Source organism: Rhipicephalus sanguineus, chromosome 10 (assembly GCF_013339695.2).
Source record: "Rhipicephalus sanguineus isolate Rsan-2018 chromosome 10, BIME_Rsan_1.4, whole genome shotgun sequence".
Taxonomy (NCBI): Eukaryota; Metazoa; Arthropoda; class Arachnida; order Ixodida; family Ixodidae; genus Rhipicephalus; species Rhipicephalus sanguineus.
Genome location: NC_051185.1, coordinates 3,752,077 through 3,779,637, shown reverse-complemented (window position 1 = coordinate 3,779,637; position 27,561 = coordinate 3,752,077). Strand labels below are relative to the sequence as shown.

Here is a 27,561-nt window from a genome sequence, read left to right as displayed (position 1 = left end):
TGACAAGGCACTGGTTTGGGCTAGTTGGTAATCCGCCATTCTTTTGGTTTAGGGATGACACTTGAACAAAAAAAAACAGACACAAGCACTACATATCCCTAGCTTTGTGTCATTCAAAAAAAAGTTACGTGCCAACGCCAAAGAAGCAATGATGTCAAAGGCTATATTGAAGGCTCTTAAAGTAATAAACAATAACCATTCTTGCTATACCATAATGAGCATGTTATGGGGGGCTCTCTCAATTCTATCTTGCCATAGGGAATATGGCGATATGAAAATCACCACCTGCTTGTTGCTAAAAGGAAGCGTAACTCACGATCATGCACTTATCTTGCTTTTTAGATGAGACGTTGGAACAACCTCTTTCATGCAGACCACAGTTTTCTATAAAGCTCATCACACAGCCAACACAAGTTCTAACAGGGGCACTATCTCACCATCACCAGTGCAGTAGTAGCCAGGAAACTTCTTGAAATATGTGGTCTCGAAGCGAACATGGTTATTGTAGACTGTTCGCATCATAGACGGCCAGGGCCTCTTGAATACCTGTGCAACAAAGAGAAAGGGTCAATGTGCTTGTCTGCAAGCTTGTCTGGTCTTAGCCAGAGTAAAAAAAAGCAAGGAAACATGGCATAAAAGTAGCACTAGAATGCCTTGACATAGCACGAGGTCACTACAAAACCGCTAAGCTTCACCAAATAGCTCGTTACATTCGAGACACAAAGACCAGTGTGATTAAATCAGCAACTAGCCTGGAATGAAGCTAGATTGCATAAATCAAATACCTAACCTTTTGCTGAAGCATGAAGAACTCTTCTGAATATTTAGGCCTTTCAAAGCATAAAAACAGAATCCTGATGAAGATGAAATGACATATGCGAGGACTGTTTTGTACGATTTTTTTACGGGACAGCTGCAGTTGCTGTGCAGGGCCAGCAACTCATTAACAACTGCATGGGGTGCGTTATTTGCACCCAATAATATCCAATCATTCATTCAGAATGGCTTGCTTTTAGGTAAGTAGCCTATGCTCTGGTATCATTCTTTTTGTCTCTGGCAAACACAACAATGTACCTGCATACATCTGGTAACGTGCTTCAGGCAGTTCAGATATTGGGAACTATCTGTGAACGATACTGCATAGTACTACATACATGTGTCAACGAGAATACGTAGTAAGCCCGATTTCTTATTATGCCACATGGGAAATGTGAGTTATTCTATTCAATATTTAATAGCTTTCTTTTTTAACGAAGGACATGGCACTTAAAATTTTCTTACATATTGATCGATTTCGATGAGACTTGCTGGGTTAATGTATATTTGTGTGCTAATATTTACCCGTGCCCTGGATAAACATAAATATGTATACATATGCTTGCCAGGACCAGAGGACGATCATAAGCCGTACCACCATGTTAAACACCACACTAAAAACACGGTTTTACCACCCCAAAGTTCTGTTTACATGCACTAAGGGGCAGGAGTGGTTTGCCTTTCAAAATTACATTTCACTAGAAGTGTGCCAATATTCGAGTTTCAAATTTGAATCGAATAGTACCTAATCGAATAATTCGATTCGGCTTTCGAATAGCTAGTATTCAAAGTTTCAAATAATTTGACAAGACAAATAACTAAAACGTGACAAAGGCCAACCGTGCAACTCGGTTAGGGTGGGGTGGCTAAAACTAACACTAACTTCGTTACGGTAGGCGTTTCGTTAAAACTTTGACAAATATCCTGGTTCAAAAGCGAGCGCATGTTTATTTTAAAGGAGATTACATCATTTTCACGCGTAATAAAATGCATGAGAAAACTGTCAAGCCCTTGACAACTTTGCTTCCAAAACGAAGGCACGGACTTCTCGAGTAGTTCGGTCGCATATGCGGCAAACGCAGCAAAACATCCCGACTTTGGCCCGCAAAACCCTCGGTAATTGGCTTCACCCGTTAAAGTTTGTTGCCGCTGTTTAGTTGCCACTGCTGCACCGCACCACTCGTTCAGAAACTCTCATCGTACCGGCGCGCAGTTAAAGCGCTGCTGTGAATGGGCGCCTGAAGATTCTCGAGCACTCATGACGATGAAGCTCAACGTTACCTTTGTTCTTTCTTTCAATTTTCAATAAAGTTTTTTGTATTCTATATTCGATTCTTTTTTTTGCCACCATTCGGCACTATTCGATTCAATTTCGATTTGAGATGAAATTTCACTATTTGCACAGCCCTAAGTTTCCCCATGCTGCACAGCTGCCACTGTGCGCCACAGGTAACTGACCAGGTAGCCTTCGGCCTCTCCTTCCTGCTCCTTGCCCTGCTCGTCCACAATCGCAGGCTCCACACCAAAGAACGGGAATGTCTGCATGTGGAGAAGAGCATACATTGCAAAGCCCCAATACCATCTCGCAAAACATGCAACCATTCAAACACAAACCACAGGAAGCTATACGAAGCCAACAGATGATGGAGCCAAGGTGAAGTACGTATAGTATTGCATCATAAAAGAAGGCAAAGCACTCGAGGGAAGAGAACAGCACAAACACCGACTATCAACTGAAAGGGCGCACTGCGGCGGAAAAGAAAGCAGACACCAAATTTATCTACGTAAGGCACACGACCCACTGAGTTAATCGGCATAAGAGGTTATCAAGCGGAGGCTCACCATCTCATCTACGTTGACATTGTCGAGAGTGTAAATGCACACCTAAGTTCGATGAATGCGCAGTGTTATGCAGGCACAAAAACAAAGAAACATGTCTAATGGTTGAGGCCTGCCATATCAATAGCTGTGAGAGTGCATGCGTGAGCAAGTCGTCGATCAACTTGCATAAAGAATTGAAATGCTTGACTAGTGATCTCTCGTGTAGACCCCCCCAAGTGTGCTGGATTGACAGGTGACTCTACCATATCTGCATATGAGGAGATGAGTTTTCTGCTGCTGTGCACCCTTTCATTGGATAATCTGTTTTTGTGTTGTCTCGATCTCTTCTCCTGTGTCCGTGTTTGCATGCCTTACCTTCTTTTACGATGAATAGGAGAGGCTACGACTTGCAGTTTTGTTTGAAGCGTAGAAATGATAAGCTAAGAGAAACTGAAAGTGGGCAAAAAAAGAAAACACAGAAGATGGCAGACCGCCGCAGTGACTATGGCTCTGGTCTCATGTACTAGACAGGAGGACTTTCTGTCAACCTGATTCGAGTGTTGTTTTTTTCCCCACTAAAGGTGGCTCTTACCTACCACATGGGAGTAGCCTTAACATGTGCAGCACAAACATATGGTGGAGTCTGGCCACTGAGAATTGGGCCTCAACAGATGCATGCTGGTCTTGTCAAGAGTAACACCATGATGTACTCCACCAAATATGTCACCACATCCATAAAGAAGGCCTCCACCATCATCATCCTCACTTGCATGCACAGGTAAGATGTTTGTACGATCCACATTTGAGGCTTGAGGTTTTTGCAGCTGCTGCTTTTAACCAACCAACCAACCAACCAACCAACCAACCAACCAACCAACCAACCAACCAACCAACCAACCAACCAACCAACCAAGCAATCTTTTGTGTACAAAAAAATACAGGCATATAAATACATACTTATTTGTATCAGCTAAGAATTCCATGTAAACCAGCAGCCAGCTTGCGAAAAATCCTTTTCATGTGGTGCACACAAAGCAAACCTTATGTTGTATCGTATTGCTCTGTTCTGGCCCCAGAAATACAGGTGCAGATACCACCAATGTCAGAGCCTGTGTAGTGCAGGACACCTTTCAGCAATTATCCAGATGTGTGGAAAATGTGATTCTTTATGACTAGCAGACGACAGAACGTGTGTGACTGGTACCACATGTTGCCACTACACAATTAGTGGTGCACTGCTCAAAATATACAATGCAGCTGCGAGCGCTTTGTTTCTATAGTGACCAAGCTTACCGCAGAACCCGGCTTTGTAGGGGTGGCTCCTGGTAAAGGCGTTATCACGTGACCTCCCTAGAAAAAAAAAAAAAAAGCAGAAGGCGGCTTATCACACCTATGCATGAATGTAATGAATTAGCATCACTGCAACTTTGGGCAAAAATAAATAAATAAAAGTATGACATAATGCTTGCCCAGACAGCCGTTTCACAGGTGTTACTTGTCTAATGACTAGGGGTGTGCGAATATTCATATTCGAAATTTCGAATATTTTCCGAATAGTGTTTGCTATTCAATTCGATTCACACTGGAATTTTACTATTCGACCTATTCGAACTTCCCAAAAACAAATACAGTCAACGTCCGATTGAAAGTGAACGCTTCAAATTTTCAATATGCTTCACCTCATTACACTCTAGTATTGCGGCAAAGCTGCCTTTCAAGCACCGTTACGGTCGAACTTTGCCAAGGCACAGTCAACGTCTGATTGGAAGTGGTCCCTAGATTTTCAATATGCTTCACCTCATCACACCCCGGTATTGCGGCAAAGCTGCCTTTCAAGCTCTGCTACGGTCGCAAATGTATAAACTCAAGAAAACACTGGTTACAAAAATGGAGATGAAAGATGTGGCAGAGGTGGGGGCTCAATTAATGCTGTTTTGGACCTGAAATTTGGGCAGGAAGTCCGAAAAATCGGAAGCCGAAGCTTTTTAGCATCAAAAATTTCAGATGTTCTTATATATCGACGTCTGCGAGGCAGATTTGGAACTCCGGACTTGAAGGGAACACACCCTTGTCTGCCACATCAGTTGGGCTTCCACAGAAGTTGAAAGAGGAGGAGAGGCTGAGGAAATGGCATCTCTGCCTATCCCGTGTAAAGTGTTGTCGGCAACACTTTGATTGCACCAAATCATGTACATAAATACAATTCGGCCTCTACATTGCCTCACTCTTAATAAGAAAGACAACTATGAAACACCACCCCACCAGCGCTTCATCAACCTAGCGAAAAGAAACACTTTCATGTTGCTATCTCATAAAAATATGCTTAGTATTCCTTTCTAACTTTTTTTTTCTGCAATTTCACTTGGAAGTATTTGAAAAAATATTCGAGAAATATTCGATTCGATTCACACTCGCACTTCAATATTCCAATTCACTTCGCACCCAAAATTTTGCTATTTGCACAGCTCTACTAATGACATTAAGACAGCTTGTCTGATTGCCCAACCCATCTACTAATGATGTTGTGTTTGCAGTGGGCCCCCTCTTCAGGTTGGCACTGTTCCTCTTTCATCAATTGGCCTTCAACTTGAGGATAGCCCAATTGGTAGGGTGCTTACGCGGTGGTCCAGAGCCCTATGCCTAATGCAACCTACACAATCTTTTTGGTTAGTGCTACGAGCAAGTGGTTTTCTACCACCACCCTCAAAGCTGTTGCACTGCTCTTCTCCTCTCAGCTTTTAGAATTATGTGCACATAGTTGGTTAGATATGATAGACAGAAACGAAGATTGGTGCACATGCACATTTTGAGAAAGAGGAAATGTGCACAGAGTTCATTTGCAGATACATTTCCCTTTCCATTAACCTCCCTCCACTCTGCAGGCTTCCTGCAGAACTCATCTGAGCAGGCAGAAGTACTGGCTTTCCTGCAAAGTGAATTATGGGGACTGAAAGAAATGCAAACAGTGCGGCATCTACATTGTCTGCTGTTTCGCATTTCTTTTCAAGCGGTTGTAGCCTGCATGGTAATAAAAAGACACGAGATTCATCCGTGAGACAATCAAGAACCACTCTAGCATCTTTTTGTTGCCACCAAGGTCAGAGCCCTTTACCTGCTCTCGTGAAGTGGTAGCAGTGCTCAACAAACATTTGGGCCTACCGTCTCTGTCTGCCAGAAGGTGTCCACAATAGCACAGTTCCCATTCCCGACCACTTTGTGGTACCACAGCCAGGCCTCTGGGTTGATGGGCTCGCCAACAGTCCCCAGAATGCGCAGAGATTTCCTGTCGTGTCTGCACGGCACAAGGACATTACCTTGTACAACACAACTCAATGAGCTCCCTACAGGACTACATCATCTTGCACATCTCATTGCACGCTACCACAGCAGCCTGCAAAACTCGGGCTTCTGGCTTCCTTTAAAGGGACACTAAAGAGCAAAACGATTTTTCTCGCATTAGTAAAGTAGTCTTCCACGATACCAAAAACACCACGCTTTCTGCGCGAAGACGCTTAATAAGCGAGAAAACGCACAAAAAGAAAATATAGGTGGCCACGCCACCTTGGAATTCCCGCACCATTTGCCGTGACGTCACGTATTTTTGACGGCGCCTGCTTGGGCCTACGTAGTTCCTAATCGGTTAAATCGAAGTACATTGTCCTCTGAGGGGGCCAGAGACTTGACATAACGAGTTTGTGGAAATTTCGTCGAGCCATTGGCACCAAAATACGTTAAATGCTCTTTGAAGTCTTTTATGTCACGAATTACAAAGTTCGGCGCGAAATTTAAAAATGAAACTTTGAACTTGGTTTTCTCCTCTAATAATAAACCTATGGTGGTGAAATAAACTACACAAGAGTTCTCAGTCTAAACCAATTCATTGTTTCTCTTTAGTGTCCCTTTAAGATCTGAGACTTTGTTAGCACTTAATATTTTCATTGCTTAAACGTACATCTTCCACCAATACTTCAGGTTGAATTCTGCACCTACACCAAGCTTCCTGGTAACTTGGGAAGGTGTTTTGAAGGCCATCGAACATCTACCAGTATTCTAAAGGCCAGCAAATCAAAGTGCTAAAAGTTGCTCACCATTGAAACTTGCTTTCATTTCTCAACGTTCATTTCTGACACTACCAGAGAGACGAACAATTGATGATGATAATGATGATATGTGGGTTTTATCGGCGCAAGAGCCATGCTTGGCCAAAGAGCGCCAGGAAAAAGGAGTAACAGTGTTCCGTGATTTACAATGATATGTAAGGGATGTGAGCTGTGATAATGTTACGTGAAAAAATTGCGTGTTTGATACCTATTTGTAAAACAGGAGACAAAAACAATATGACAAATCACGGGCCCAGAACATCAGTTGCATGCAAGTTATTCAAGCATATCTTAACCTTTCAAATAACACACTACATAAGGAACAGCATTTTATTTAATAACCAGCATTGGTTCCAGAAACGATCATCTTGTGAGTCAAAACTTTTTCAACTACCAATATCGATCGTCACTTGCACAACCATGTACAGACGGATACTATATCTGTAGATACTGTAAAAGTTTTTCACCATGTGGCTTATAATCACAATACATAAAATGAAACTAATCAACATTTATATAAACAGTTATTAATTGGATCCAAGATTACTTATGGTACATAAGTCGCGTTGCTCTAATATTTCCAACCCGTTAAAGGGACACTAAAGAGCAAAACGATTTTTCTCATATTAGTAAAGTACTCTTTCACGATACCAAAAACACCATGCTTGCTGCGAGAAGACGCTTAGTAAGAGAGAAAACCCGCAAAAACAAAATGTGGGTGGCGACGCCACCTTGAAGTTTCCGCACCATTCGCCGTGACGGCACATGTTTTGAATGCACCTACTAGGGACTACGTACTTCCTAATAGGTAAAAATGAAGCACATTGTCCTCTGAGGGGGCCATAGACTTAACATACCAAGTTTAGGGTACTTTTGTTCAGCCAATGACGCCAAAATGCGATAAATACACTTTGAAATTCATGACGTCACGCGAGAAGATTTCGGTGCGAAATTTAAAAATGAAACTTTGAACTTGATTTTCTCCTCTATTAATAAAGCTATGATGGCGAAATTAACGACATTAGAGTTCTCGGAGCACACTTTATCGATCTAAACCGATTCATTGTTTCTCTTTAGTGTCCCTTTAAGTCTGGCATCCCCCAAGGCTCAGCCTTGATGCCTACATTATCCTTGATACACATCAACGACAATCGCAGTGGTATCAAATTTCAAACTGTAACGCAATTAGTCCAGAATAATACCGGCCACTTCACTATGGCATGCCTCATACTAAATCACATTATATAGTTCTGGCATGCAAGCTTCCCATGGAGCCCACTATACTGCATCAGCACACCCTCAGAATGCAAGAGAAAGAAAGGCCTTCTATAAGCACTGTTCATTCTAACAATACCCAGTCAGCAGCTTGTCATGGCTTCTTTGCTTTTGTGCGTGTGAAGGGAGGCCAGATGTATTGTGCAGCAAAGGACGACATAATAAACAGGGGGCTTTTCTTTCAACCAGCCACAGCTCACACTACTGAATGTGGCAGTACATGCACTCTCTTTGGCGAACTAATTGACACATCAGTATTTTAAAAATTTTTACAGACAAAATATTGGCATACTTCAGACCAGTGATTAATCTGTACATTCTGTCTGCTCTATATATGTATCATGTCCATATGTAATCGCGACGTTACACTATTTCTGCAGCATAACGGCAAACTTGACAGTTCACTTTTCTTGATATTTTCTGACGGCAAGCGATTAAGATAGACAAATGTGCTCCCAAAAGTCACCGAGTGCTGTCCTTCAGCTAGAACAAATCACATCAAAATTGGCCCAGTGAATGCCCAGTAATACAACGATGTGTAGTATTTAGATAACGACACACTCACTTGCGAACAAAGGAGTCTCCATACTTCATGAGGGCTCGTATGGCAGTGGGTGCTGTGTAGAATTGAGTGACCTTGTACTTCTCCACTATGGCCCAGTAGCGGCTTGCATCCGGGAAGAACGGCACCCCCTCAAACTGCACACCACAGCCACACAACTGAGGCATCAGAAGTACCTCAACAACACCTGTGAACAATGTTGGCTGGACAAAGAATTATTTCATACTCCGCATTACAAAAGCATTTTCGCTCCAAACAATCCTCTCTTGGGGAAACTGGCACCCAGCAGTATGACCATTATACATATATCACTAAATTACTTTATAAGTGAATGAAGGGGAATGTATCAAGGGGCTTGTCCCTTTGTTAGACACGAGTCGAGTAAAGCATTAATTGTAGTTTGGAATTATATTTATGTAGGTGACCACAATGACGCACTTACCATGACGCTGGTGGCACCGTTGGCAAGGACTCCATACAAGACGTATGAGTGGCCGGTAATCCAGCCAATGTCAGCGGCGCAGAAGTAAACATCGCCGGGGTGGTAGTCAAAGACGTACTTGAAGGTAGTGGCAGTGAACAGCATGTAGCCAGCCACAGTGTGCACGATGCCTTTGGGCTTTCCCGTTGATCCACTGGAACAGTACATTTTTTTATTTGGCTACTTGTCCTGCGTAAGTGCCGATGGATGTGGTGATTAACATATTTTTATTTCACTTAGAACTGCAACCTTAATGCATGTGCAAACTCAGAGGCATGTGACTGTGTTATGTGCGCTGCAGGCAGTTATGATGTTAATTGCAGCGATCTTATTCACCAGCCACAAAGGCCTGCAACAATAAAACATGGCAACAAAATAGTGTGGGTTGGCTCTCTTGTGCTCTGAATACGATTGACATCACATTTCTAGAAATGGTGCAGTTATATTCAGCAGCTCCCATACATAGTATCTCCTTCAGTGGCAGTGTGTACAATTGTGCACGTCAACTGGAGATAGTTCAACAGGCTTGAAACGCAATGTTCACATTTGTACATGCTTCCCGAGTGGAGAAGTAACGTTCTCTCAGCTTCATTGTGCTGTGTAATGCTGCAGAGAATCATTTTGCTGAAAACACATGTTTGACGAGCCATTCAATGTGCCACATTCCAGGAGCCACACAAAAATTAGAATTCTTCTTTGCTCAGAATCAATATAACCGATAGCAAGTTGCCAATGTATTTTGAGCCTGAGAGTTGATCATTTTTATAGTACAAAAATAGAACATGACTGACTTGAGAATAAAGAGAACTTTAATTACTGAAAATGCACAAGTCAACATATTAACCCCTTCTCTTCCTTGCAATAGAATTTCAGTAATCCTGCTTGCTGGGCAAGTTGGCTCGCTATAGTCGAAAGAGAAAACCAGCGATTTGAAAACAGTGAAGAAGAACCAGACTTGCCCAGTGCTAGTCATGCCTGGTCATTCTTCTTCGCTGTCCTTTTGATTGCAAACGAACGGCACAGCCTAGTCAGGCAATGCTTGCCTTTAATCAATAAATCAATAAAGAAAGAGGTGTGCAAATGCCATCACAACAGGCACCACACCTGGTGTAGAGCAGGAACAGGGGAGCCTCTGCGTCCAGCCACTCGGGGGCGCAGGTGGTGGGCTGGTTGGCCATGAGCTCGTGCCACCAAGAATCTTGTTCCGCATTCCAGGCCACCTGCAGCCCAGAGAAGGGCCGCTTGCCCGTGTCCTTGCGGCGCACTTCGTGGGACGTCAGGTGCCGCACCACAATGGTCTGCTTCACTTCGTGGCCTCTGAGAATCACAAGGGAGGGGTGGACATTCAACTGCAAAGACCCATCTGCAAAAGGCGCTCGCAATCCGCGTTGTTTTTGGCACACGAATGGCAACGATTGAGGCCAAACTGGCTCAAACGTGTCTTCGCCGACACAACTGCATTTAAGTACCAAAGGAGGCACATGACTGCTCAAAGACCGCACCTTTTTCGAGGTGGAAGCCTCAAGTGTCTCGAGTGTCGCGACCTCGAGTGAAACGTGGCAGGGGAAAAAAACTGGTACACGAGCCCATGTGACCGTCTCCGAGCAAGCAGAGCGTGGAGCCAAAATTTGCGACATCATGATGACGTCATATGACGATATAATATGATATTGCCATATGTTCAAAGGTGGACCGATCCCAGAGGTAGTGCCACACCATGTGATGAGCAGAAGGCTTCAAGGTGGGAAGAGGGAGGAACGATACAGTCGACCGAGAATGTAATTTAATGCATGCCTCTCGCACTGCAGCTCGTTACGTCTTGCAGGAAGTCTGTGGTCACAAATTGCGTAACTTAATGCATAACAGAGTGCAGCAGGATTTTGCCTTCAAGTGTTACAGGAAGCGCTGCCAGATATCTCGGTTCACGTGTTTTACATTCACTGGAGGGCACTATCATTGCCACCCTATCTTTTAGCACGGTGCGAGTTTTCGAAAACGCTTCTATACTAGGGTAAATGACCGCTTTTCCACAGAATATTTTTTACCAACAGCAAAACGTATTCATTAAGGACGCTTACTGTTCCTTGGCCTTGCCGACAGCATGGTCCACAATCTCCTTGAGGTTGATGAGCTTTGGCCCGCGCCAGACACCGTCTGGAAGGCAAAATGCAAATGCAGTACGCTGCCTTCATCGTAACGCTGTGTATGCGGGAAGGAACCCTTGTTCCGCATTCACACTTGCTGGTAAAAGCCTCAAAGTTCTAAATCATTAGAAGAATAGCAAGAAGTTGCATCAAGACATAAAGAACAAAGGTGAGTGATCATTTGCACTGGCAACATGCAATTCCTGGACAAAAATTGTCCTACTCCTTCGCAGATATACATCCACTAATGTGGTACTCCAGTTACAAATAATTACATTTAGGATAATGGGGACAAGTCACCAAATCATTGGGCCCCACGGGAAATGTGCCTTTAAGAGCAGTAAAAAGAATAAAGTGCTATCCAGCAAGCTCTCTTGTCGCTTGGAATAAGGTGTTAGTAGCAATAAAGGTAAATCCAATGTCATCTCCACAAAGGCCATCACAATCCTGTGCATTCCAGCTAGTACAGTAACACTGTGGAGTTAATCAATCGATCAATCAATCTTTCAAAAAAAGGTAATTTTATTACACAATTTAAAAAATTTCTGACATTAATAATCTAACTGATAGCCTAAATGGCTTGTGACCAGTCCAATAGAGAAAGTTGCAGTTTTGTGCAATCTGTTACTTTTATATAATACAGTTAATTGCTGTGTATAAATTCTAAGCATCAGTGCTACACATTAGCACTCTATCGGTTGAAGCTTATAGTGACCCATTTACTGACCGGCTGTGATGACAACTTTGCACTTGGCATCCTTGAGCCTTTCAGCCAGAGATTCGGATGAGAAACCTGCAAACTAGAAATATTTCTGCAGTCGTGGCATTGTAAATGCAGCCGTCATTACAGCAATGATCACACGAAGAAAATGTAATGGGAATGAAATGTTTGACAGCCTCATCAAAAGTAGAGCTTTCATGAAGAGTATGTGTAATCCAGACAACTGCCAAGAATAACAAAATAAACTGACTTTCAAAAGGGGTCACTCCACCGTGTGAGCTAACCATGCAACTGGTGGTGCAAGGCCATATTATTCGACAGCTTCCTTCAGCAAAACCTTTACTAATGACAATTGTTCTCTTTTACGCGTCTATTTTAACACCAAGTGACACTTAATAGACACCAAACTTGCGCTCTACTGCTTGCCTAGTGTGTTCTTTATTAAGTAGTTTAAACTACGTTGTATTCACTCATGTGCTTGAGTTATTTAAAACTGAAGTTTATCCAAGTATTTTTTTATGGTAACTCCATGTATTCCCTCATGGTGGTGAAAAATCTGGCAGCCATACTGGTGAGGATTAAACTTTCTACAGGGCCAGCTTGTGCCCAGCAAAGCAGAGAGCACCTGCACTAAGATGATAGCAACGGGCACAGTCATTGAAGATCTGATTCGGTGAACCTAATGTGTCGGCTATTTATGCACAACTTGTGGCCTTCAAAATCGTAGTCTACATTGTGCAAATGGAGGAAACACCGGTGAAGTCACAACGGGTGTACGTACCACAACAGAATGAATAGCTCCAATTCGTGCACAGGCCAGCATGGCAATGACCAACTCTGGGATCATGGGCATGTACAGGGCAACTGTGTCTTCTTTCTTGAGGCCTGCGACGTATGCACACAACAACAAGTCACAACCAATAGCAAGGTTCATGCTGTAAAGCCACTATGCCTGCCACACTGCTCATGGAGCAACGACTACACACAGCCATAATTTGCATGCTATACTAAAGAAAAAGCTTTTGTGCAGTTAAAAAAAGATCCACAAAATTTTAGTACTACTGCTAGCAAGTAGTATAACTGGAGAATACTAAGAAAAATGCAGTATACAAATATCTATCTTGCTAATATGAATTGTCAAAAGACGAGACACATAATCCTGGTTCCACACAGACCTAGACTTGTATTAAAGGGGTACTGACACAAAAATTTTGGCCTCGCATTTTTTTGCTGCAATGTGTTGCTGGGGGCCTGTTATTCATAACACGGCACATCGTTTGCTGTAGTGCACGACAGATAATTAATTACAGGCTCCTCATTACTGACCAGTGTCAGTTTTGGTTTCAAAAACGACAAGCCTCCGGGTGCAACTATCACCACCCAGCGGGTGCAGCGCTCGATCACGTCAGCACACAGAAATGTGACGCACTTCCGCACAGTTCGCGAGCAGCCGCCGAGAACTAGGCTGCTGGAGCAAACGCGGCAAAAATACATGGTGGCTATGACGTCGTCATAACTTGTTGCAGTGTGGTCACGTGAGGGAAGCAGGGGGTCCCCGAGGGTCCCCTTTGAGGGTGTCAGTAGCGTGAGGATGTCAATCGCTCATGCAAACTTCAAAATTCATTTAAAATAACTTCTAAGCTATATTCGCTCTTGGTATTTTGCAGATGATATAAGCATATTCACTGGAATCGATTCCGCAGGCTATCTCTGCCCACGAAATATTGTGTCGGTACCCCTTTAAGGCAAATATTTCCAACTTCCATTTGTATTTAGCTTAGACAGTCTACTGCATAGAACTAATAGAAGAGTAATAGCTTATTGTTATTATTACTGTATTTGTCTTGCCGTGTGTGTGTGTGTGTGTGTGTGTGTGTGTGTGTGTGTGTGTGTGTGTGTGTGTGTGTGTGTGTGCGTGTGTGTTTATTCTGTTCCCATCCCCCACTGTAGTGCCCTTGCCTAGAGGAGCAAATAATTTTTTTTTCTAATTAGAAAAATAGGCAAATGGAAATCTGCAAGGAGGGAAGTTTTACGAAATGATGAAAGGGTCTACCTAAGAAACTTACCTAAACGCAGAACAAAACTGCAGCTAATTTCCTCAGAAGGAAACTTGAAGCAAGATTAATTTTGGTGCAGATATCAAAGCACTGCCTTTCCAGGACAGCCATTTTAGGCAAGTGAGCCAAGTGTTAGAGCCAACAGATGGTAGGGCATGCACGAAGTAATTTGAAGCACAGGAGGAAGAAAGCGAAAACTCGTTCGGTTCCCTTAGCAGCATTAACGAGGACACATTCTCAACTGAACAACGACTAGAAGAAGCAGGTGTGCCGGCCACTGTCCGAGTGCTGCGCCACAGCCACACAGCTTTCTTTAGAACTACACTGGCCAAGATCATTCTCCTTAATTCGCACTTTCTAGTGTCCACACCTTTCTTGGGCACAGTCATGCAGTGTCTACACCACAGCAATATTCCATCTTGCCTCCCCATTAGCAGCTACAATTACTCCTCTTAATTTGTAAAGGAAGTTGCATTTCCACACGGTTACAGTCGCTGACATGCTGCACTTGCATGGGCTCACATGTGGTCACACTGCATAAAAAAGCCATGGGCACTACACAGTGCCATGCAAGAGCATAAATAGCTCCTCCTGCTAAACAACTAGGCTCGTCTGCAGTCGGATTCCATCAACACCATGTTTGGATGTAGAACACTGTCAGATATTTATAACACAGCCAGAGACAAGGCATATAACATAGTCAAGGTGTAGCCAGAGTTGATCCCCCCCAATTTGTCAGGGCGTGTGAGAGGGTCTAGCTACCCCCACCTGACTATGCCCCTGATTTATATTACACTCTGATTTACTCTAAATGCCACTACTGCAGCCAAACATGGCATTAAACTATTCTGTGCAAAAGTCTGAGCGAGTCGAAGCCAGAAGTTCCTTTCCTACAGCTTTCCCTTAATTATTCGGCATTTGGCATCCAGCACTTCTTGCAACCAATTTTATGCCTGTGGTGCCCCCTCTCAACGCATGCTCGCGCACAGCAAATTAAGGCTGAGCACCGTCGGCACGAGGCCGGTATGAACTTACCACAACTAGCTGCGGAATACAGGGAGACCGTTCACTATAACAAATAATAGAGGCGTGAACCATGCCACGGGGATGAAAATGCCCTCACCTCGACTCTTGAGCACATTGGCGAACTGGCAGACGCCATCTAGCAGCTGTTGGTAGGTGACGGAGCTGCAGTCCTCCGGGTCATTGCCTTCCCTGGTTGGGCCGATTAGTAAGAACATACAAGTTAAACTACAAGTCAGTGTGACATCATCGATTTCAAGTTACTTCCATCTATATCAGCCTTTTTAGTGAAGAAAAAGTTCCCATCTGAGTTTCCCAAGTCGAGTATGAGGTTCCTTTATAAGACAACGTAGTTGATATTTACATAAAAGTTTAAGCACTGCATCACATTCTTACATCAAGCACAGGTCATATGAAGGAACCTTAAAATGCAGAAAGTTGCTCGTTAATCCCATTGTGTGTTCGAACTTCATTAATTCGTCTGGTGGGTTATTGCCATTGTCACCAGAACAATTTGAATAATCCCTCAGCTGCATTCGTTTCTAATTCAATACAGAACAATATTGTTGCGGCCAACAAACTGTGCCAATGTATCCTGCCTAGATGCAACAGAGTAAACATCCACCACAACATGTTAATATTCACCGATGCTTCAGAGTATGGCACGCACCAATAACTGGCACTTACTTTAACGGGTAAATGTGGGAATCCTTTTTCCTTCAGTTGCCCAGACTGAACACTACACTACATTTGGAACATTTAAAAGAAAAAAGTAAAGCTAAATTCTTTTTATTAATTTAATTATGGGGCGCGAAACCACGCTTGACATCATTACAATGTATTCTTGGTTATTACGTGCTGGAACCATGACATGATTACGTGGTCATGGTGAGGTTTTTAAACATGGACCTAAATCTAATTACACGGGTGTCCTGCTCCCATCGAGATGCAGGCGGGAACTGAACCCACAGCCCTGAACTAAAGCATGCCTTAGCCACAGTGGATGATACACAGTTGGTTTTGACCATTTTTAGCATGCATCTAAAGCTAAAAGTACACGGGCGCTCTTTGCCTCCATCAAAATGCAGAGAAGTCGAACCTGTGCTCACTAGTGCAGCACCATATATAGCTGCCAATCAGCCATCACGGAAGGTCAAATATAACACTCTTACTGCAGCAATAACAACTGCTAATACTACTACTACTAATAATAATAAAAAGTATTTTGTTCCTCCAGTGAACTCGAGATGTATGTGGTGGCAAAGAAAAACATTATGAATGTGCTGCAGGAGAACAAACGATGTGTTTGAATATTTTCACGAGTTGCAGCTAGTAAACTGTACTGGCACGTTTTTTCATCTATTCATTTTCAGCGTTCAATGAAAGTCCGGAATCTCAAAATTATAACAGGAAGTAGTGCACGCGAGCGCCGTGAATAATTGCCGGCCTTTCTACAGCCAGTTTCGGTTTCCTTTCTGGAGTACAGTGATAACGCAGAAGGTGGGCGGAATCGGCACACTGCGGTGTTTCGGCACTCGTTTCTGGAGCGTGGTCGGAAGCAATCAAGACAAACCGATCGATGCGTTTAGTGTCCAGCACTTCAAGAAGGAAACACAGGAGAGAAAAGAGCGCGAATGTTGCCACTAGCCAAACTTGTCAATTGCGTGACTTCCGCTACGACCGACAAGAAGGCTTCACGGCACAATCACCTTGCTGGCGGTGAAGCACGCTTTCGAGATGGTAACTAAGTTTCGACTGCGTTACATTTCAACGCCCGCGTGCCGTCGACCGCTTAGTGCGCTGGCAGATACGCAATAAAACACAAGGAAAGCAAAATAAGTTTACAGTAACGGCGCGAGCGCACTTTAGCTCCAGTGAGCGACAGCTGCGACTGACAAACCGTTGTCGGTCGTGGGGGACACGTACTACGTTACTGCACACAGGTGACAGGAAGCGCTCCAGTCGAAGGCCTCTTTCATTTTTTTATGGGTTCTTTACAAGCACGTACACGTGGTCGAAACTCGACGATCACATTGTGCCAACGTTCATAGGGTGTATACATACACACACAACGTGCAGCACGCCGCTCGGGCTCTCGTGCAAGCAGTTCACGGGGGATGGCTTGGTGGCAATGCGTGTTAAAAGCGTTACAGCGCACACAGACGGGGACAGGACACCGCGCCGAGTCCAGTTTCTTCTTCCCCCGTCTGTGTACGCTGCAGCCTTTTTAAGACGGTCCATTATGATGCATACGTACGCAACTACGTTGCAAGTTAACGAGATGCGGGCATAGTGCTCGATGGAGTCCGCGATCGAGGAAACCGGCACACAACCACAGCCTTTTCTTTACCTTTTCTTTTAATGCTTGGGGTGACCTAATGATCCTGACGTCGACCATCAAGAAAAAAAAATCGATAGATGTGCACTCAGTCATCAAAGCGTATCTACGCCCAGTGTTCTGTTGTTCTCGCGATGCTTTTCCAACGGGATAAGGCCCAGGTAACCGAGTCCGCGCATACTTCTACGACACTGCATTCAATACGTAATTTAGTACCTCACTGCGCAAGTAGCATTGCTCGATCGTTCCTAAAATGCGTATAATGAAAGAAGCAATGGTTGATCTCGAAGGAAACTGCATTATTCATTTCGCGCATCCACGCCAGAAGGGTGAAGGAAATCGATCCCATCACGAGTGGTGTCAAAACGCGACGCGCGACAACGATTGTTTCGCAAGAGAAGCGACGACAGCACGTGCAGCGAGTTGCTACCCGTAGCTACTACAGAAGCACGACGACGCCGAAAGAGCTCGAAAGAAAAGACGGTGCTGTCAGAGCGCGATTTCCGAATCGTGTGCGTTGTATTTTCCAAGCGCGATGAAACCATACTTGTTCTGTCCTGTATTTCAATGTCAAAGAAGCATCGACGAAAGCTAGTCGTGCGTCAACTAGTTTTCTCTACGTTGAACGAAGACAAGCAGCGAAAGGATTAAAACCGAGCGGCCCGATTATCCGTCGCGTAATCCAAAGGAGCATAATACCAGTAGTAGGCGACGGTGGCGCCCAGACCTCGCTCCACATTTCGGTCGAGCAAGTTGTAGGAGATGTTGGTCTTGGCGCCTTCCATCCAGCGGATGTGCACGGGGCCCTTGCGCACATCGATGTTGTAGTCGACGAATTTGCCCGGCTTGGGCGGGTGCTTCCAGTAAAAGTCCTGCGCTATGGCTTTCCAGAAACCTTCCGGATCCCGCAGAGACCTCTGGTACATCTCTTCGTACTCGGCCATGCTTCGCACGTACGCTCTGTCTCGCACTCGCGCCGGCGGAGGGTACACCTCCGACGTCGCCGTGCCGTTGGTCGTCGTCGTCTCGTTCGTCATCGCGTCGACCGTAGCTGCACCGTCGACGACGTACGACACACGCCACTGCACCAGCCGAAAACTGCAGCCCTCCGCGGCGCGGCAGTTTTCTTTACGGCGCCGTAGCGACCCCTCGCGGCATATTTGACAAGCCACTCGACAGAAAAAATACGATTTCTATCGCAACGCACCATTTGAGCTCGGTATGCAAGTACAATTTATGTTTTGCATATGGCCTGAGTGCCCAATTGCTTTGGGATTAGAACAAACAACTTCACAACGCATCTATGAACACATACAACTTAAAAAAATTTACAGTAAACTTTTTTTAACGCCATCTATGAACAGGATATAAGTTATTTTGATTCATTCCTTAGGCTCTCTAAATAAATAACCGTATTTTAAAGTGATCAGAGGTACCGCTTGCATAGGTAACTTTATTGGAGGGCTTACAGCGTAGTGTAGAAGTTTTTAGCAAAGAGCCACGGTTGGCACAAGTACAGAAAGTGCAAACGACTTTCGCGATTTCGGTTTTCCCAGCTGGCGCTGCGACTGCTTGTAATTCCGTGCGTCAATGGAATAAACTCGGCTGAGCCTGTCGTCAATGAAAATTGGGAGTTGGCTTTCTCGCTCGATCATAAAAGGATTGAGAAATGGCAGGGCCGTCCCTTGAAGCACACCTCAGGCGAAGAAAAAAACACTTATACTCGCCAATACGCGTGTACAAACGTTCATTCGATCCTCGATCCTCCTCGTCGCGTATCACGTACCCTTCCCCAGCAAATGTAGCAAGCCGAAATTGCGTTGACCTCATTGATTTTCCTCTCTTTCTTTCTGTGCATTAAGTAATTTATTTACGCATGTGCTAAAAATCTCCAAGTTCAAGTAAATTATGTCGGAAAATTTCTGCACATATTAACTGATTACGCAATAACATATATATTTCATTTCTAAGATCGTTCTAATTACCTTTTTTCCTCCTCCCTCTCTGCACCCTTTCCTGCGCAGGGTAGCAAGCCTTCTTCTTCATCTCTATAATCCTGCAGTTGGTCGAACGTACCGTACGAATGGGACGTTTTAATTAAATTCGGGCGGCGAAAGCATTTCGCTTTTATTATATTCACCTTTTTTTCCCCCCCTTCGATCCGCACTCATCTTCAGATATTATATAGCATTTTTCTTTTTATTCGTTCAATTTTTGTCAGCTCACCGTGAAAGCAGCGGTCAATACACTGCGTTATACCGGCCGTCCATATATTAAAGCACGCTTATAATTCGTGCTGTCCCTCTCTTCGCGCAATATCCCCGTCAAGTGTGGAATCCGAAGAATCTCCCACTTTCCTGCTCTTCTTTCTTCGCTTGCAGTTGAGCTACAGTGATGGACGAGCTTTGCGATATATATATATATATATATATATATATATATATATATATATATATATATATATATATATATATATATATATATATATATATATATCACTTACATCCTTTGAAGAAGGCCGGTCCTCCAGCCGAAACTGTCAGGGTAAAATAAATATTTGTTTCCTATATTGTAGTACGAAGTCTTTCACAATTTTTATTACAGTAGCCAGAAGAATTGTTCTCGTTATCCACTATATATATATATATATATATATATATATATATATATATATATATATATATATATATATATATATATATATATGTATGTATGTATGTATGTATGTGTGTGAGTGTGTGTGTGTGTGTGTGTGTGTGTAGCTCGTTCACCATGCGCATGCGTGTACGGCATGACACGCTTTTGCTTCGGATGCCCGTCGTGGCTGAAATAGGGGTACTTAACTGTTTAATTATTATTTGGCAAAGTACATGTGCAAGAAGGAAATGTAATGACCGCACTGTCCAGCGTGGAAGGAGAGGAGAACAGGGAGAGGGCGGTGGTTAGGAGAGCGTGCGGTTCGAACGCTCCGGTTTTTCTCAAGGGGAGAAATTAATCTCTCCTCTCCTTCTTTCACTCTCCCCGACGAAGCTCGAGCCGTGGGACATCCTTCCTCTTCTCAAACACTGCTCACCAGTAGCGTAGCCGGCATTCTATATATTCGTGGGGGGGTTAACGACACCATATGTATGTTTGTGCGTGCGTGTATATATGCACATGCAAAAACTTCGGAGGGTGGGAGTTGAACTTACCCCCTGGCTACGCCAGTGCTGTTCATAATTAACGTACGTCGACGCGGTCGAATGCCGCCAATGGAAAGGGTCTCTATCCGGATGCCATAACTACACTGCAGCGCGGTTAACGTAGTTCAAAAGTTTATTTCCAACATAATAGTCGGGGCCGTCACCCCAGCTGGCCAAGTGCAGCTTGAAAGTGCCTAGGCAGCACGTATAAAAGTGATGCTGATTAACATTAATTATACGCATGGGAATACATTAAACGAAAATAATTTAGTCTATAAACATTGATGACATGGATTTAAATATATTGGTAATTATAATTTCTGGGGTTTTACGAACGAATCAAAATCGAATAACCTGCGTCTTTCGATCGGGTCAGCAGCCGAGAGAATCGATACTTGCACGCTTAGACATTGCAACAGGTTTATCTCACCGCGTATTTACAGCAAGAACAACGATGGGGTAAAAAATGATTAAAATTAATGTGTACGGTTAAAAAAAGATACGAATGTTCAGTACAGTTCAGTAATGAAGTATTTGCACAATTCAACTGAAGTTTGCGGAAAAGAAAACTTTCTCGGCCTCGCTCATGCATGTTTCTTCTTTCAGTAATGATGTGATGTGGCAAATCCTCGATTTTTGTTTCATTTGTTTAATTATACGCTCGACACTCGACCCGCGAACTTGCGTTCGCACATATATGGGCTTCTTTCTTTTCTTTTTCTTAGTGGCAGAAGACGCACTGTGAATTCTGTTAGGACCGAGGTCGTGGGTTCGACCACGCGCGATATGGTGTGTCTGGAAACGTGCTAAATTTACGCAACATTATTTGAAGGCACTAGATATTGTATTTCCAAAAAAGGTAAGTAAGATGTGTTGTTTTGTCAAGTTTCAGTAATTAATCGCAATTAGCATGTAATTAAAGATATATTTAATCTGCGGTCAGTCATCTTCCACAAGAAGAATCAAATCTTAGGCTCGGAATGCAAGCGCGATTTTTTATTAGTTGTATTCATTTCGAGCAAAGAAAAATTATGCTGTTGCTCTTGGAACACGACACGTCGAAGGACCCGTCGAATATATTGCAGTACAGCAGGTTGAATTGAATTCATGTTACGCGCAACGTACATACATCGTCTTGGTCCGCTGGCAAAAACGCATATATGTGGACACTGCACCTGGATATCTCGAAAAACATTTTTCTTCTGCTCGGTTCAATCCAACGCTGAGCGTGCCTGGCTGTAAATTATTTGTCCGTGTATAGAAAGGTGCTTTTTTTTTTTTCCACATAGCGGCTAAATAACGCAGCTACACGCGCAGAGGAACCAGACATTCCCCATCACGGAAAAACTTGTCCAGTTGTATTTTTTGCTCGTTTCGTGACGTCAAGAGGAGCGCGGACATCTCCAAAGCAATGAGGACAAACCTTGCACACAACAGAAGAGAAACGCGCCAACGCCCTCGCGGGCGAAGGAAAGTTTCTTCTGATACGAAGGGAAGCCCCTTTTGTACGTCACCATGGCTGCCGACGAATGCCCACGCGTAGAGAGCGTCGCGCTCTCCTCGTGAAGAGCAGAACACGCGACTTCCTTCACGAGTCGCGCCATGGTGGGAGAGGCACACATCGCTGATTATCGCGAGAGCGACGCCCGTAGACGCTTACGTCATCACTGCCGCGCGTACGTTTCAACTTTTGCTATAATAAGCCGCGGGAAACCCTGTTTATCCGCAATAATCATGGAACCTTACCTTTCCTCCTGCCATGGTTCGATCGAGTGCGATCGACCGCAGGAATGTGGAGTCTCGGCATGGGAACTTTCATTTTTCTTTCTGTGTGCTGGCAACTTTGTACTACACGATTGCCTAAAGGTCTAGCTGTGTTTGCGAAACATTTCTCTAAAAAATGTAATATTTAGTCGTTCTTGCATGAACTAGCTTGATAAATTCTTGAAAGGTGTGCGAATACGTTCACAAAAGAGGGCCCTCTTGTGAACATGTCTTTTTATTCGCACTTCCAAGTATGCATGACATCATCAAATATGCATGGGTTATATTTATGTAGCACTAGAGTAGCTTCAGCGAAATCAGTTTTCTTTACTGTGCGCGCGATTATTTCTTTATGTTTATGCGATCGGGATTGATCCACAAAAGCTGTTAGCACTAGCTCGACGTGGGCGCGCCGCAGTCTTTGAGAAACTTTCGGACTGTTAATGTTAAGCTATTTGTAGTCGAGGTTATTCTGGAGCTAACGCGAGGACCAGCGATCAGCAAGGTTATATCAGGCGTGTGTAAAAGCCGACGCGTTTCATAGACGCGATCAGTTTATCGACGACCGACGATAGTCTTCGCCGCTATCGATCGTTGCACTGTGAGCGCTACTTCTTTTGCTGAGCACAGGTTCGCCCAATGAACAGTTCAATGGCTTGTGCTCTGCTTACAAGCGCGTGACATTATTGTTTAGAAAAATATAGAAGAGAAATTAAAAACATATAGCTCTAGTTTTTGTATCGCGTTCTGTTGTTGGTTTTCACTTCCTTGAATGCGTGCTATTTTTATAGCTGATGGCATCAGGATGTAGCAGTCATTCGAAGTTTACGCTTGACTCTATAGCTATGGCAACATATATTCTCCAGCTTTCACCTGACCGCGGCCGAGAGAATTGATAAAACCTTTTTCTTTTTTCTCCGTTTTCTTAGTGTCAACGACCATCCGATTTTCATTTCTCAGTGAGCTTCTCGTATAATTACAACTTACGCTCTTCACTTTGTCCAAGCAAGGGTTGTAATGCAATAATGACTGGGGTGCCAAATCCATGATGTGATTAGGAGGCGCGCTGTAGTAAATGGCTCCGGAAACTGCGACCATCTGGCGTTCTTGAACTTGCGCTGACAATGACCAGACCTCTAGCATTTCGCCTCCATCGAAATGGGACCGACGCGGCCGGGATCGAACCCGCGACTTCAGCAGCCGAGCACCGAAACCACCGAGGCGAACCGCGTGAGTGATGCATCAACTATCGCAGGAAACGGTTATGCTGGATGTATATAATTATAAAGCATTTGTACGGCCACTGTACTATATATCGTAATATACATATGAGTAATGTCACCAATTATGTACTGAAAGTCGGAAAACTCGATTTTCTCGGCCACCGCTTTACCGACTTCACGGTGTTACCGACTTTGATTAAGCTTGCTACGCATTTAGAGGGACACTAGAGAGAAACAATAAATTACTTTAAGCTGATTTTTTGAGCACTTTCTGGCATTAATTCCGTGATTAGAAGTTCATTATCGAAAGATAAAAGAAAAGTCAAAGCGTAATTTTTAAATTTCGCGCCGACGTCCCTGTCAGGATAGAATGGTTGCGCGCGAACTATAGACAAGGACGCAGAAGACACGGACGAGCGCAAACTTTCAACGAACTTTATTTTTCGTCGTCGCAGCCAATATATGCTCATTCACTCACGTGGTGACAGCGGTAATCGTATTGTCACGCTCAGCAGATTACAATAAGTATACAGGCCACGCAAGAACCTCGAGCATTTCACGATCCAACAAAGAAATCCAAGTTCGGCTAACACAGGCGTTCCCTTTTGTCGATATATGAAAGGCTTCCATCCCTTCCCGGGCAATGCTATCATGGCTTTTGCCCAAAATTGTGATTCCTCGGAAATTCGAAGCACACATTCAAGGCCGGATGCGCAGGCAAATGCGCATTCTCTTTATTGATTATCGATAATTCATGCTCCCTCGCACGAACCTTAATTGATGCACCATCCGTTTTGCCCGGCATAAGACTTTCCACACGGAAGCGGAATTAAGCTCAGAGTGATGTAATCGGGGTTCTGCCCAGAGGACCGGAGCCAGCCAGAGTCCCGGGGAGATCTCGAGGAGAGGAGCCCGGAGCTGTTAACAGTTGACGTTTATTACATTATTTACAGGTAGCGTGTTGCTACATGATGGGGTTAGCATCATGGAAGCTCTCGGAGCTCGTGAGAGCTTGAGAGAACTTGTGAGAGCTCGTCGGGAGCGCATCGGCGCTCGCATTTTATGTTCTGGCCTTCCCAGGGTTCCCTGTAGGAAAAAACAATGGAGGCCAGGATAGTCCAATGAAAATTTCCATCTTCACCTCCGCCCCCAAAAGGGGAAGGTGAAACGCCGCCTCCTTCCCAACCCACGAAAGGAGAAAGAGGCACGTCCAGTTCGTCCCATGGCGAGGGAAAAACACTGCCCACCGCGCACACACGGCACAGCACGAAAACGTTGAGCCTTACGTGGAAGTCAATTTCGTAGTCTGTTGCAATGATGGGTATGCGCGAGGCAGACCACGAATTGTGGAAACAGCGGCAACAAGGCGCCACGGAGAACATGGGAAAAGCATCCGCAGACGGTTCCCAGACGCTGGGTCCTTTGTCCGGGGCACCTTGACGACAAAGCCAGCCGCCTCGACGGCCAACAACTCTTCCTAATCTGTCAGTCGGTCAGGCGTGCCCAAAGGGTTCTACGAGGGGCGCAGACAACCTGAGAATAATAGACGAACGACCTTCGTGTTGTCGCCGCTCTTGGGGCATCTCTGGAACAGCTGACCCGGAAGAAATCAGGGTAGTCTTAGCCGCAACGTCTCGTGCGTCAAAGCGGCGCCAAGCCAGGCAGGCCGATCATAACAGCCCGTCCACCGTCACAGGAGGTCTCGAAGGGGTTGCAGCACCAAAGCACTCCGCAGAGACCGTAGATCTGCTCCCTTGTAGACGTTGACGCAGGCTGCACCAATCTCTGGACCTGAGCCATGGCCAGCAAACGCCAGAAACGAACCACGCAAGACCCGAGGCACAACAAACATAGAGCACTCAACTGACCTCGAGAAATGCCAGGTTACAGTTATGGTAAAACTCCCTAGAAATTTACAATTGGTGCGCTCACTCGTGAAAATCAAGAATCAGATAACGAAGCCATAACAAACTCAGACCTACTACGTGCGAAGCAAATCAACAGCCTAACGTTTTGTATCACTTCCCAGAGAGATTCACAGCGTTCAAGGCACGCAGGTGCTACGGGCGAAACAAAACGAAAGGAGGTAGTTAATGAATTACGCCTCTCACAGTATAAGTAAAACTCAAAATCAAACTTGCGCGTATGAAAATAAAACAAACGGAGAAACAAAAAACCTACACTACACTGATGCGCATACTAACAAGTGTGCTGCAATTTACACAAGGTTTATACAGAGGCTTTTACCCTCAGCCTACTTCTCTGTTAAAATTAGCGCAAAACCCTCTACTCGGGTGCTAGCTTTTGCAAAATGTAAGCAAACAAGCAGTTTAACAAATATCTCAATGTCTGCAGTTAAGATGAGGAGGAAAATAAAACTTTCAAAAATCGACACCGTCCTTGCTCATCGGCAGACATGCAAACGTTAGACAGCTAAACAAAACAATAATAAAACTGGATACAAGACAAATTCTTAGTATCCTTCGTGACACTGCGTAATTTAATGCGGCACCCTTTCAGACGTGCTCTGGGGGGACGCGCATACCACAGTTGCCGATGGGCCAGATCGCGACGGAGGGACAAAAAGCCAACCTGTCCGAAGCACACAGTGGCGGTGACCTTTGTTCCGCGGGCCCCGAACTCCGACAAAGACGCACCCGGACGCCTAAGCTTCCTCATTGTGAGCCTTCCAGAGCAGCGGTCACCCTCTCGCAAACCTGGGGGAGGACCTTTGTCGTTACAGTCGCGTACGCACCACCTCGCTTTGCTCCACCGTTTAGCCTTCACCAAAGATGAAGAAACCAGGCGACCACTTCGGCGTCCTCTTTTTCCTGGCCCTCGCGACACGTTTTATGCCTAATCTCGATTTGTGCGAGACCCGCAACTTTTGACTTTTAGAGAACTTTTTCGGGGTTTCCAGCCTCCGCTCGAGGCAACTTGGACCATTCCCCTTTCCCCGAAGTTTTCGCTGGCGCCTTTTTCTTTCAGGGCGGCACGGAACGCTCCCCGACTCGGCAATAATACTCGGAAGTACATTGCTCAAAACTCCAGGCGGCTCAACTGGCTTATCCTCGGCGTTATTTCTAGCTGTCTGCTCTTCAGAAACAACGCCACAATCGACACTTGCTAAACCAGCCGGCTCGCCATCAGATGTCTCTCCTTGATGAGAGTCATCACCTCGCGCTAATCTAAGCGCTTCATCACCTCGCGCTATGTTGAGCGCCTCTTCCTCTCGTGGTAAGCTAAGCGCCTCATCATCTGAACTTTTACAGTCTGCTTCATTAGCGCTTTCTGCTTTCGGAACCTCATGAGCAGACTCACAGGCCATCGGATCCGTCATAGCTGCCGCCGATTCGTCACCAAAACAAAGGCCTTTCGAAAGCATATCCACATCATTCTGAGAGGGATAATGCTCGGGCAGGTTTTGGGACACCAAAGTTTCCGGGGCGAGCAGTCTGAACGGTCCCTCACTCTCAACGCGGGCTAATGGCAAACACACACTTTCATTTTCAACTACTTGCCATGCACACGGGAGTTCCCCTGTGGTCACCTCATTTGTCAAAGAGTACGGATGTACACTATCAAACGTTGCGGCATAGTCCCGCGGTACGTTTTCCTTAACTAATTCCTGAATGGGGGGTTTCAGTTGTTCCAGATCATTGTCGCTGCTGTCCCGAAAACAGAGAACATTCCTAGGCTTGCGGCAGCCGATTGCGATGTGACCTAGCTCTTTGCAACGGTGGCATACAACCGGCTTCCTAGCCTTAAACGCCTTTTCTTTCTTTCGATCTTCTGAGTGGCTCACTGTAGACGTGGACTTAGCAGGACTGCCTTTCTTTTTCTTATCTGAGGGTGCTATCTCGTTATTCGGGTTACTTGATGCCTGATAAAGTGCTAAAGCCAATCGCCTTTTTTCATTTATCCTGTCTTCTTCAGCCCATCTTTTGTTCTTCTCAACTTCCTCCCAGCACTCCTCAATTTCATCATCCTCCGCCCCGCATTCCTGAATAGCCTTAATCAGCTGTGACTCTCTCTCTTCTCTCCCAACCTTAAT

At 44.7% G+C, this 27,561-nt stretch overlaps 1 protein-coding gene across 1 annotated transcript; it reads right to left on the bottom strand.

Annotated features, from left to right (window-relative positions):
* Positions 1 to 341: 341 nt before the first annotated feature.
* LOC119406837 (acetyl-coenzyme A synthetase, cytoplasmic) lies at positions 342 to 18,434 on the bottom strand. Its single transcript, XM_037673574.2, has 12 exons — positions 18,038 to 18,434; positions 15,101 to 15,192; positions 12,702 to 12,805; positions 11,927 to 11,999; positions 11,134 to 11,209; positions 10,160 to 10,372; positions 9,017 to 9,209; positions 8,578 to 8,711; positions 5,797 to 5,929; positions 3,931 to 3,987; positions 2,275 to 2,355; positions 342 to 546 (listed from the first exon to the last, which is right to left on the bottom strand). The coding sequence occupies exons 1-12, from the start codon at positions 18,373 to 18,375 to the stop codon at positions 397 to 399; spliced, it is 1,644 nt and encodes a 547-aa protein (XP_037529502.1). The 5' UTR covers positions 18,376 to 18,434; the 3' UTR covers positions 342 to 396.
* Positions 18,435 to 27,561: the final 9,127 nt, after the last annotated feature.

Coding starts and splice junctions, on each gene's coding strand:
- LOC119406837 (XM_037673574.2), bottom strand. CDS start 18,375: ATGACGAACGAGACGACGACGACCAACGGCACGGCGACGTCGGAGGTG. Junction 12,806..15,100: donor CAATGTGCTCAAGAGTCGAG/GTGAGGGCATTT, acceptor CATACGTCGCAG/GCCTCAAGAAAGAAGACACA. Junction 5,930..8,577: donor GGAGACTCCTTTGTTCGCAA/GTGAGTGTGTCG, acceptor TGTGCCGTGCAG/ACACGACAGGAAATCTCTGC.